General features: G+C 39.4%; 1 protein-coding gene across 1 annotated transcript in view; it reads right to left on the reverse strand.

Moving 5' to 3' along the window:
- Positions 1-232: 232 nt before the first annotated feature.
- The window catches only part of SLC26A9 (solute carrier family 26 member 9), a 48,047-nt gene continuing 35,913 nt past the window's right edge, over positions 233-12,366 (reverse strand). The window contains exons 16-21 of the mRNA XM_075264140.1: positions 10,656-10,763; positions 8,007-8,294; positions 6,616-6,670; positions 5,639-5,781; positions 2,662-2,736; positions 233-981 (exon numbers count right to left, since the gene is read on the reverse strand). Of these exons, the coding sequence (XP_075120241.1) occupies positions 934-981; positions 2,662-2,736; positions 5,639-5,781; positions 6,616-6,670; positions 8,007-8,294; positions 10,656-10,763 (717 nt within the window). The 3' untranslated portion in view covers positions 233-933. The remainder of the gene's footprint in view (positions 982-2,661; positions 2,737-5,638; positions 5,782-6,615; positions 6,671-8,006; positions 8,295-10,655; positions 10,764-12,366) is intronic.

Here is a 12,366-nt window from a genome sequence, read left to right on the forward strand (position 1 = left end):
GAGTGGTGATCAGGAACCTAAAGGGAACGCCCCCTGTGCTTTGCCTAATTTTTACAATGGATAAAAGTTAATTGTCTCAGCATCCATAGCAGTCTCAATCATTAAACAGGTATATTTATCAGTGTTATGGGATCTATATCACTATAATGGCAGTTTAAATAGGTTGGGCAGGTTTAAGTCTTCATAAATCGTCCCCATTGTTTTTATCACTGTTAGCATCTGTAACAATATGGAGGCAGATTAGTAGGATGAACGGGGTGTTAGACCCCCTCCAAGTTCTTGTACAAGATGGTATATACTTCACATCTGTGGATAATAAAAATAATCCTAGCTAGTAATCCCTGCAGCAGGTAGGAAGTTAAAGGTTTAGATTTCTCTTACATGGTTTGATTTCAATTTCTGGCATAAATATTTAGTCTCTACATTCATAGCTTGATTTGGAGAAAGCAGCATAAAATTATTATTTCTTACTTGAGCTTGTTTGCAAAGTCAATATTGTCCAAAGAATATCAAGTTTTTTTACATTGTCATTACCACCAATGTACTGGTGCATACATTGGCAAGATTATTAAAAAGTATATATTAAAAATGATATATTGGTGTGGGGATTCCACTTTCTTTTGGGTCCTTCATTTCACTTACAAAAGATCCCTGGGGGAAGTTTTGGTAAGAAGGCTGAGGTACCAACAGGAATGCTCTGCCCAAGCAGGAGTCAGTTTAAGAACATGAAACCATATCATGTCACCTGAGTCAAGTTTGTTCTTTTCTTGGCCTGAAAAGCAGCAGACACTGCTGTCCCAGAGTCAGAGGGTAGGTAGGTTTCTTGGCTTGAACTTGTTTCAGCTACGGTGCCTTCGAGACCCCGACGTCAACCAACAATTTTAGAAGGAATGGAGCATAATTTTATCTGCAGGAGCCCACTGCTCAAAATCCTCACAGTGCAGTTTGGATTTCAGCCTGGAACATGCTGCCAAACATAGCCTAGAAATAAGAGATAAAGCAATTAAAGGGGTTGGCCACTTTCAGACTAATATTGAGAATCAAATGTCATTGTTTGTACAATACTAGGATATACAATTTTCCAATATACTTTCTGTGTACTCATCACATGACCATGGTCAGAGTTTTATCCACTAGAGCAGGGGTGCTCACACTTTTTCAACATGTGAGCTACTTTATAAACTGACAAGGCAAAAGATCTACTACCCACTTCTTGTGGGCAGGGCGGGAATGTGGGCGGGGCATGTATGTGGGGCTGGACATGTGGGCGGGGTCGGGCGGAGCGTGAGAGCAGGAGACAGCGGCATTCTGTGGCCGCCCAGGGAGTTATCTCTGGACACTGGCAGGCAATCAAATAGTTGTGGCCAGAAGTAAAGTATAGTGAGACCAAAAGGAAGAATTGGTCAGAGCCCCTAAAGAAAAATCCTAATGTAGTGCTCTTTATATACTTTCCAAGTATGCCTTTGTTATTCAGCATTGTTCTGCTATTATCAAAAAAAAACTGCTGATTATTCATATGCAAATTAGGTGAGAAGTGCTTTTGGGGTGTTTCTTTTATCTAATTGACAGGGCATACAAGTAAATAAAGTTTTGTTGTGGGATCCCCCTTTATGCCGATTAGCAAGCAGTGGATTGGTCATGTAATTGGCACCATCCCCTGACCCTTTTCTACAATTTTCACAGGTAACCATTCTATGGGGCTATCAGACTATAGCAAAGCCAGCCTTCATTACACAAGTAACAAACACGTAAACCTGGGAGAGCAAGTTTCACAGGGTGATTTGCGAAAATAAGACAGTGTCTTATATTAAATTTTGGTCCTAAAGATATGCTATGTCTTATTTTCAGGGGATGTCTTATTTTATTTTTGTGTCCTGCTGCCACCACTGCGCTACGCTGAGATTTGCTTGCTTTGCCAAGACCTTATGAAGAAAAACATTGCAGCCGGCTGAACACTGTGTGCGGTGCTCTGTGTGCATAGGAAAGCCTGCTGCTGTCGCTGCTGTGATACCGTACGTTGTATCCACTGTTCCTGCTGCTGTGAAATGAGCAGGGAGAGTGGACCCCTGCCACATACAATGCTTAGTGTATGCACAGCGGGCATCTCCTAGCTCATCCTATAGCAGCAGGAAGAGTAGATACAACGTATCGCAGTGGCGTCAGCAGCCGGCATACCTGTGCACACGCAACATCGCGCATAGTGTTCAGTCGGCTGCAATGTTTTTCTTCATACAATCTTTGTGATGAAAGATTATTTTTATAGGGGGATGTCTTACTTTCGGGGGGGGGGGGCCTTATATTCGGCAGTTCAACAAAACCTCTGCTATGTCTTACTTTCGGGGGATGACTTATTTTCGGGGAAACAGGGTACTAATGGTCACCAATGCTAGTGTGAATGCTTGAGTAGTCAGATTTGTTAGCTTGTTGCATTTTAAGGAGCTCACTGCAGTTTTCTTTGTGAATTGATAGCATTCCTTTTCGGTGATTAACATTCTTTTTTTTCTCTAAAGTTTGTTGTACTGATATATTATTTTTCAGGTTCTTGTATGTTAACTAATGCATCTCAATAAGTTATACAGTAAAGAAACACAAGGTTTTAGAAAACTGATATTACCCAGATTAAATCAAACAGTATCCCCTATTGAGTCCATTCTCACTCACCTCTTCAAGATTGGGATAATCCTCATTGATTTCATCTTGTGTGTCCTGCACACAAATCTCTGTGTCACCAGAACCCTGAAATAGATGCTGCTGTTATTATTGATGTATTGTAACATGTTGGCAGAGCAATTTAATTGGGTGGAAATGTGATACCAGTAAAATATCAATATAAGTAGCTTACCAAGAAAGAAAAAAGTTGGGGAAGAGGTATTTTTTTTTGCTGAGCAAAGTTGCAAGTTCATTAAGAGGACGTAATAAGTTCTGCATGAATATTTGCATTCTCACTATATTCACCACATAATTTATTATTTTCTTTTCACGGTTGGTTGCCCAACCAAATAGTTGTTTTTATTTTCAATGTAACTGACCACTAAGTGTGGGCCTAACCTACCGTTAGCTTTCCAGATGTCCGTTCTTATAGTGTCCGGACAGCGGCGCAAGTGTAAACGCAGCATAACAGTCATTAACGGACAATAATCAATACATAGTAATCAGCATGCATTGTGAGTATTTACCCAAAAGCGATATTAAAATTTGCTACTATATATAAATTACTATATATAAAGTACTGTTACGGTGGATGTTGGGAAGGAGTTAAAGGGACTGTATCCTAAGCATATTGAACTGCCACCATCATGTTACAGAGGGCATTGCAGTGATAAATAACATACCTTTGTCACATATGTCCCTTTTGTAGATTAGGTGACAAACAGGTGGTGGCAGTTGAATATTCTTATGGGAGATGGTAGACGCCCTATAACTTCTCCCCTTCCCAAAAAGCTGAGATGTTTAATCAATGTATGATTAATTTATATACTGTATTTTAGAGTTTCAGTCAACTCCTGGTCTATGCTTTTTATTTTCTATGAAAGGTAGATATGGTTATATATCCATTACACATACTAGAGGGAGGTACAATGGGGTAGAATGGTATATATCCAATGTGAATTGGCCTAGTAATTACATACCGTACTAATTACAATATAATGAATCACATAGCATACAAGACCTCCAAACTGCATGTCCTTCAGAGGATTGTTGATCCTGCAGTAAGGACGAGAGAAATTCCTATCCTGGTTGGATATCAAATTCCAATACAACACAAACTGTGAGTGTAAATACTTTTTGCCTATCAACATAATAAGCTGCATTGCGTTAATCTGCTTTGATATGGAGTCTAATAATAGGAAGAAAAGATAGGGTAATGATTTTCTATAAAAAAATATATTGTCTAACAAGTCAGTACAAGATTACAGCATTGATCTAAAAAGGCATTTGTCTTGCAGTGGCAAACTGTGGGCAGGCATATGTAAATAAATCCTAATCCTTGCATAATAAAAAGTTCTACATTGGTGTACAAATATATGTTACATGTAGCAATGTTTCACTTTTATCAGTGAATGGAAAATTTTTGTTCATATTCAGAGCCTGTAAACCTATCTTGACTTTGTCTAGTTTGTTAGATTATATCCTGTCTAGACAATTGTCTATAAGCTAAGCACAGCGGAAACGAAAATCTTTCCCCTGTCTTGGAGCCAGAACATGTCTTATGACTGCCACCACTGCCGTCCTCTAACATAAAGGTCGATAGGTGCCAATGAGTAGCAACCATAGGAAAAAAGGGGTGCACTATTAGAGGTGACCACACCCCAGAGGCCCATGTAGCAAACCGCAGCCAAAAAAAAACACTGGAAAAGACCAAAAGACCATGGTAGAAACACATCATGTTTCCTTCCACAGTGTTTTTCACAAACTCTAGAGTTTTTCTCTGTAGACTTTCTGCCCCATTAGGGTCCATTCACACATAGGAAAATGGTGAGGAATTTGGTGTGGAATTTCAGCGCTGAAAAAGAAAGGAACCCATTGAAGTCAATGCAAGGCTTTTTTTTCATTGCTGAAATTCCACACCAAATCCCTCACCATTTTCCTCCATGTGAATGGACCCTTACACCTATATGAAAAACGTCATTGTTTTTGTAGGTATAATTGACATGCTGTTGACAAGTGTTTTTAAAATCGCAGCTTTTCCACCGTGGATTGCTTTAGCCGGAATCCCATCCACTTTGCTTTAGCCAGAATCCCATCCACTTTGCAGGTACTGTATAATGCAGCGTTTTTGTGCCGAGACGTTTCCACTGCAGCCAAAATGCTACTTGTTGCAACATGTCAGCCCTGGCCTGAAAGTTGATTTCCTCAGTAGGAAAACTGGACAGTGACACAAAAAAATTCTGTTCAGTATGTCACTAACAGCCCCTGCAACTGTATGTAAGTGGTTTAGAAGCAATTTTAGTGGTGGAGGTCTGCCTTTAAGCTTTCTGACCTAAGACTACTTGTGTTATGAGTGTACAAGCTACAAAACCACCACTGTGGCCAGGTAAACACAGAACTGCTGTCATGGGAGTAGAACATGATTTGAAAAGTGACAATTTATCATTTTTTCCCCCTTTATTGCACTCATACTGGTTGTACTTTAAAGAGGACCTTTCATTGTTGGGCACAGGCGGTTTATATCCCGCTGGAAAGCCGTCTGCTTTCACGATCTGTGCCCCGGGTAAAGCACTATTGATACCGTAGCTCTTCACAGTCAGAAGGGCGTTCCTGACAGTCAGTCAGGAATGTCCTTCTTCACAGCAGCGGCTATAGCGCTGTACTGTGAGACTGGGGAGGAACGCCCCATCCCTCCTCTCTTGATAGTGCTTGTCTATGGATGAGTACTGTGAGAAGAGGGAGGGGGCATTCCTCCCCACTCTCACAGTACAGAGCTATAGGCGATGCTGTGAAGAAAGACATTCCTGACTGATTGTCAGGAACGCCCTTCTGACTGTGAAGAGCTACGGTACCGGCACAAATAGCTCTTCACCCGGGGCACAAATCGTGAAAGCAGACAGTGCGCTGAATTCAGTGGTGTATAAAACCGCATGTGCCCCAACTCATGAAAGGTCCTCTTTAAAACATGTCTAAAAACAAGATACAATACCTTCCCAGATGACGTATGTCTTATTCCTGTATTGTTTGCCAGTGAGTAAAGCACAGCATCATGTACAGTAAGGAAGATGTGATCACGACTCAGACCCCCCTCAGCAAAGACTCCGCCAAGTTCAATGTCATCATATACTTGAGCTGAAAAAAAGGGTAAATTACTTTTAAGAAAGTGGTAACTTTCAAATTTATTTGTATCCAATAGGGGATATTTAGAGCAAAAAATGTAAATCAGGCTACATCTGTCACAGTGTCTGCCTGAAAATCTGCACAGGAAAAAGGAGGAGCTTTTCCTTGAGTCACTATGTTCTTCTATCCATAACTTTTTTATATTTCCAAATACAAATTGTTTAAGGTATTTCTTTTTGCAGATAATATCTAATTTTTAATTAGACACATTTATATGTATTCTATTGAAAGGGGGTTCATTTAATTTTTTAATTTATATTTAGTCAACATTTTTTTAATTTTTGGTTTTTTAAGGATCCCCCATGGAGGACTTGAACCTACGATCATTACATTGCTTGTACCATAGACTGTAATACTGGTGTATAGACTGGCTGCAACAGTTATATTGCTATGGTTGGCCTGGGAACCTTCGAATCACCATACTTTTGTGGGGCCCATTTTGCTCCTTATTGGATATCATATGTAATGTGCCAATATACTCCATGTGTAGCTGATCAGGGTAATAACACTTGATCTGTGCAGTGCGGCCTTTGACAGGGATATGGGGAACACTCTTTAGATAGCATGACAAGGATTTTAACAGGCCATGCAATGCTCCTCTGGAAAAAAAGGATGCAAATTGTCTCTCTTTTCAAAAACAAGACTAGATACACAGCTTTTTGGGGGATGGGAAAGGTTTATTGATGCAATAATAACATAATAACTATAACTTTTTGTTTGATGCTATAGGTGAAAAAGTATGTAAATATCCTTTAACCTACTGTATCAAGTGCAATGGATTAATACCTTGTACATCTGCTAAATAGAAGTTCACTCCAATCCTCTGGTAGCTGGAACACAACTGTTGATGAAAACATCAAAAATAAAAATAAAAGATATATTTAATGCTTTTGTAATAAAGTTCTATTTCCTATTTCTTTTACATGCAGATTTGATAAAATACGAATTTTCACAGGACAAACCTGCCATTAGGAGGAAGAATTTAAAGAATGAATGGGGCACACTCAGGGGTGGAATGAAGCACAGTTGTTAAAAAGAAGAAGCCTCTTAATAATAAGGCTCCGTTCCCACGGAGTAACGCGCCGCTCATTTAGACACGTAAACACTGGTCAGAGCGAGGCGCTTCAAAACAGACCCCATTGACTTCAATGGGTGCCGGCTTACGCGCACTATCCATTGAAATCAATGGGTTATAAAGCCTCCCATTGATTTCAATATGTAGCGCGCGTAAGCCGGCACCCATTGAAATCAATGGGAGCTGTTTTGAAGCGCCTCACTCTGACAAGTGTTTACGTGTCTAAATAAGTGGCGTGTTACTCCGTGGGAACGAAACCTTATACTACATGGGGGTTTTCCCCTTTTTTCTCCCATTTTTTAAAAAGTTTTTGTAAGATATTTGACTATATTAAAAGTTATGTTTTAATATTGGGAACAGATCAGTGCTGGATTTCATCTTTCCTGCCATCAAATATATCAACTCTGCCTTGAGACATGTTCTTTGTATATATTGTAGGCTAGGCCCTGGTTCCTGACTTTGAATATCATTTGTTTATTTACAATGATTTAAGAGATTTTATAAATATGAATTTAAAAAGTTACATTTTAATAGTGGTTCGCAGTTGCTCTTTTAATACTGTCTGATGGATGGTAGCAGATGAAGGGGATGGAATCGGAGCTCCAATCAGAGGAAGACAGTGTTTGAGCTCAGAATCACACACTTTGCCTGCTCCTGTCTGATACCACCCACCTGGCAGTTCAGAGCCTAAATAGCATATCAGGAACCCATACACACTTTTTAGAAACGTATTGCTTGGTAAAGGTGGGAGGTACAGAAAATATTCCAATTGTGCAGGAATCAGTGGAGCAGCACCCAATAAATAATGAAAAGAGTTGGTGTTACTGTATCTAGTGAAAGGCCTTTTTTAAACTTGTTGTGTAGTGAACACCATGCCCCTCATCATCTGACCCCATCCACACACAGGGGGACCCCCATTCTCTTAATTGGTGGAAGACCAATGTGGACGCCCACTGACCAATCATATGGATAGGTTTATAAGTTTAAGTCATTAGACAACCCCTTTACCCCTCTAATAATAGTAGTATGCTATGATCCAAGAGTGCACACTGTGTCACAAACAAAATTTCAGAAAACCAAGTATTGACTATTAAATAATTACCTTTCCTAATGATTTGATGCCCATCAGATCTACAAAACAGACGCCACTCATGTCAATGATAACAGTATGGAAGTTGACAATTGGAGGTGCCATGATGATAGGATCTTCAGTTTGTGCTTGGGCGGATACACCATTTGGAATAATGACAGGAACTGGTGTCCCCACTGTCAGAGTATTTGATGCTATGTAACTGATGGTGTTGTTTGTTCCATTAATCGTGCTATTGTTGTTAGAATCAGTTGAGGTTACACCATCAAAGTCTTCTTGTAGTTCTTGTAGTGATAATGTCTGCATAACAGAGAAAATTATGTAGCGTAAATGGGAACAGGTTAAGCCAGTGCCACCACTATATTTATAAAGAGTATAACTGCAACTACTTTAGACACATGAGATGAAACTGAATCACATATCTTTGGACAGCATACATTTTAAGGGAGGGAATATATGTTGTATCCAAAAGTGATTCACAGTGCAAATAAGCTATTTAGTATTTCTTATGGTCGTAGCTTTTTGTAGGGTTATTGCTGTTTTGAATACATAGGGGAGTAAACCTGGACTTATGAGCTGAAAATCTATATAAAGCAGTGTATTTATCTTTTTGTGTAATTTTAAGTCTAAATGTGTCAGAATTTTAATTCCTATAATGCTACTCTTGAGAGCTTACCGAAGACAGAGGTCACTGGCAGCGGATTGTGGACTCACTGTGCCACCTAATTGGTTTTGTGTTGGGTCACTCCCAAAGGCGTTATATAGGTATTCCCCATGGTCTTTACCCTTTAAAGGGTAAAGGAGTCTTTCATTGCCCCCAGCTACTTTAAATTGCTCCCAGTGTTGTAGATGCTATAAGCAGAATAAAAATCATACCATTTATTGTGTCAACAGAATGGTTATTCTTTATTCTAAGTACAGGTGGAGTTTTCTTCTATTACTGAGCACTGCTGTATCATCACTAAACACGCCCACCCTGCAATCAGCTCATCCCCTTTGGCAGTGTGAGGATCAACTAATACTTGGAAGATCAAATCACACTGCCCAGGAGGACGAGCTGAATGCAGGATAATAGAAAAACCTCAAGAACCTCATTTGAAAAAAAGAATAAAAGTACTTTTTCTATGCATCCCTGGGGCTCTGAAACTTGAGAAAGGTATGGTTTTTATTCTGTTAACAGCATCTAGAGCACTATGAAAATTTAAAGTAGCAGGGGACAGTGATAAACCCTGTATGGGAATGTGATCTTCACCGCAGGGAGACTACCAAGTCACTAACTCTTGGAGTGGTCACAGTATAGGCAAATACCAGGGACCAGACATACTTTGGTGTAAGGTAATAGAGCATACAGGCAGAGGATGGTCGGATACAGGCTGAACATCGGTGGCAAGTAGCAAAAGAAACAAGGTCAGGAACAAGCCAAAAGATCAGGGCGGGAAGCTTGGGTTCAGTAGTTCAGGACAGGTAGAGGTCATGCATGGGTAAATGGCTGATCAAGATCAAAAGTGTAGTAAAAAAAAACAGAAAAAAGTCGATAAACAATAATCCAACAGCAATGTAGTAATACAGAACCCTCTCAGAATCTGTAACATTAAGCCCAATATTGCTATGGCACTGAGCAGAGGAAAGAGCAGAGCTGTTTTTGATTGGCTAAGAAGAGCTCACATGTGTAATTCTTAGACATTATAGAAGGGAAGACACAGCAGCAGGGAGAGTCAGAAACTGCATGGTGTGAACTAGAGGCAGGGCTACCATTAGGGGGCAGACTTGGCAAATGAATAAAAATGGGCTCATTAAAAAACCACTGAGGCGATTTACATACAAAAGGTAGGTGTGGAATAGCATTTCTAAAGGCTATGCAAGTATGTGCTTAGTTAAAAATGACTTTTCCCAATGATAGAGCCCCTTTAAACACTTTGTTTCACATTACGGAAAAGCAGCTTTTTTGCTACAGATTTTGCTGCAGTTTTTTTAGTATAAGCGCCCAAATGCTGTATCACAACATCAAGTGTCCTGTGTTTTCCCATGTCAATAGTTTGGTGGGTGAGTGAGTGCACTGCCAGTCTGTACAAAGTGTATGGAACTGATGGAGGTAGTGGAGGTCATAGGTCAGCTGTTCTGAGCTATCCCATAGACTTTGAATGGAACGGCAATGCTCATGAACACCAATCCATTGAGACAGGAGAACTTGTGAATTTGTGTGTGTACTTGATGGAGATCTCAGTCCTAGGAACCCACTGATCAGACAGCTCACCAATTCTGTGGACAGATGACAAGCTATGGTTATAGGATGTCACTGCTGAGGCCTTTGATTGGGACTTACTGGTCATATGAGGTGTGCCAAAATCCTGACACTTGCGTGGGAAGAAGAGGACTCAAAGGTATCACCGTATACCAAGAAAATACATAGAAGAGGTGAGGGAAGGTGCGCATCCACCTATTACACCAATGCTTGGGCCAAACTGTCCGAACTCAAAACTAAACAAATCTGCAGAGGTTCTCCCCTCTTTAATAATAATAATAATAATAATAATGTATATTCACAAAAATAAGAGAACTTGAACCTTAAGCATGATGATGTCTATGATAAATGATGATCTATAAAATGTTACAAAATCTCAATTTCAGAAATTTCTTTTGTATCTCATATTCCAGACTTACCTTACTTTTCATGAACACAGACCCTCGCTGCCTTTTGAGTTCTTCGGCTTCATGTTTTTTCAAGTACTTTTTTTTGGCCAAGTAGACTTTGCAAGGATCCAGTCCAGTCTAAGAGGTAAAGAAGACCATATCTAAATATGGCTGAGAATAGTGCTACTATTTTGAGGTACATGTATCCTGTTTCATGAACTTTTATTATCTGTTTCTGGGATGGAGGGGGGGGAGCAATTCCACCATATTTTTTTTGACGCTGAAACATGAACAACATAAAGTATCCGTTCTTCATAGAGTTGGTAAATGCCGCACTCTCACTTCCACTGTTCAACTTACAAAGCAAAAATGTAAAACTTCAGATATTTCTTACTGATAAGGGATTACAATGGCACATAACATGCAAAAAATATTTTTTATGTTGTAGTGCTACAAGATCCTAAAGTTTTTCGTTTGTAGGTGCAGCCAAATATGATGATCATGTCAATCATGGGTGCATTTTTTTTATATGTTTACCAAATAAAACTACTTTTTATTTTTTCATGTGCACATTTGTTTTAACAAACTTTACTTCTTTTTAAATACCCACTGGGGTATTTCATAGGGCGATCTGCTGAATACTTCTAGTATTCTTTGGTATACTCAGAAAAAGATGGGTAGTCTGTCCAAAGGCATGACCTAAACCAGCTATGTGTGAGCTACCAATAAGTGGTATACGCAGAAATACTCAGTGGTGTACTCAGAAATCAGATGGGTAATCTGTCCAAAGGCATAACCCAAACCAGCTATGTGTGGGCTACCAATAAATGGTATACTCAGAAATAACCAGTGATATACACAGAAATCAGGTAGGTAGTTTGTCCAAAGGCATGAGATAACACAGCTATCTGTGGTCTACTGATAAATGGCATACTCAGAAATCAGATGGCAAATCTGTTCAAAGACATGACCTAACGCAGATATCTGTGTGTTACCGATAAGTGGTATACGCAGAAATACTCAGTAGTATACTCAGAAATCAGATGGGCAGTCTGTCCAGAAGCATGACCTAATGTAGGTATTCGTGGGCTGCTGATAAGTGGTATACGCAGAAATACTCAGTGATATACTAATAAATCAGATGGGCAGTCTGTCCAAAGCCATGACCTAATGTAGCTATTGGTGCTAGACGGACACTCCACTAACCAGTAACTGTTGTGGTCACTATATTACTGCACATCACTGTAGAAACATTGGCACTAAATGTGTGGTTACAGGTTAAATGCTTCAGTATTTTCAGTAGGTTTCTGTGTACACAATAATGAAATGGCAGCTTTATTAAAGTCTTTATCAAATAGACTTGCCAGAAACAGGTGCTCGTTTCTTTACATTATTGAGAAAGAAATCTTTACTTTGACAGTTTCACATAAAATACAATAGTAATAGTATCAAGCACTTTCTTATTTTAGTGTGTTTTATGTGCGCACACAGTACACTGATAAGGAATATTCGTAGCACATGTAAAAATCATTTGTGATTGATGTCCTTTTCATTATTCACTTGCAAACAATCCCATGCTTACGTTACACACGTAGTGTAAATGTGTGTATCTGTCATAGTACATGGGCAATAAAAAAATAATACATCCGGTGATTTCGGTGATTTAAAAAATCATTACAAAGCAAGAGAACAGGGACAAACCTATAGGGGATGCAGAGGTGAAAGGCTATTTTATAGATAT

Source organism: Leptodactylus fuscus, chromosome 2, assembly GCF_031893055.1.
Source record: "Leptodactylus fuscus isolate aLepFus1 chromosome 2, aLepFus1.hap2, whole genome shotgun sequence".
NCBI lineage: Eukaryota > Metazoa > Chordata > Amphibia > Anura > Leptodactylidae > Leptodactylus > Leptodactylus fuscus.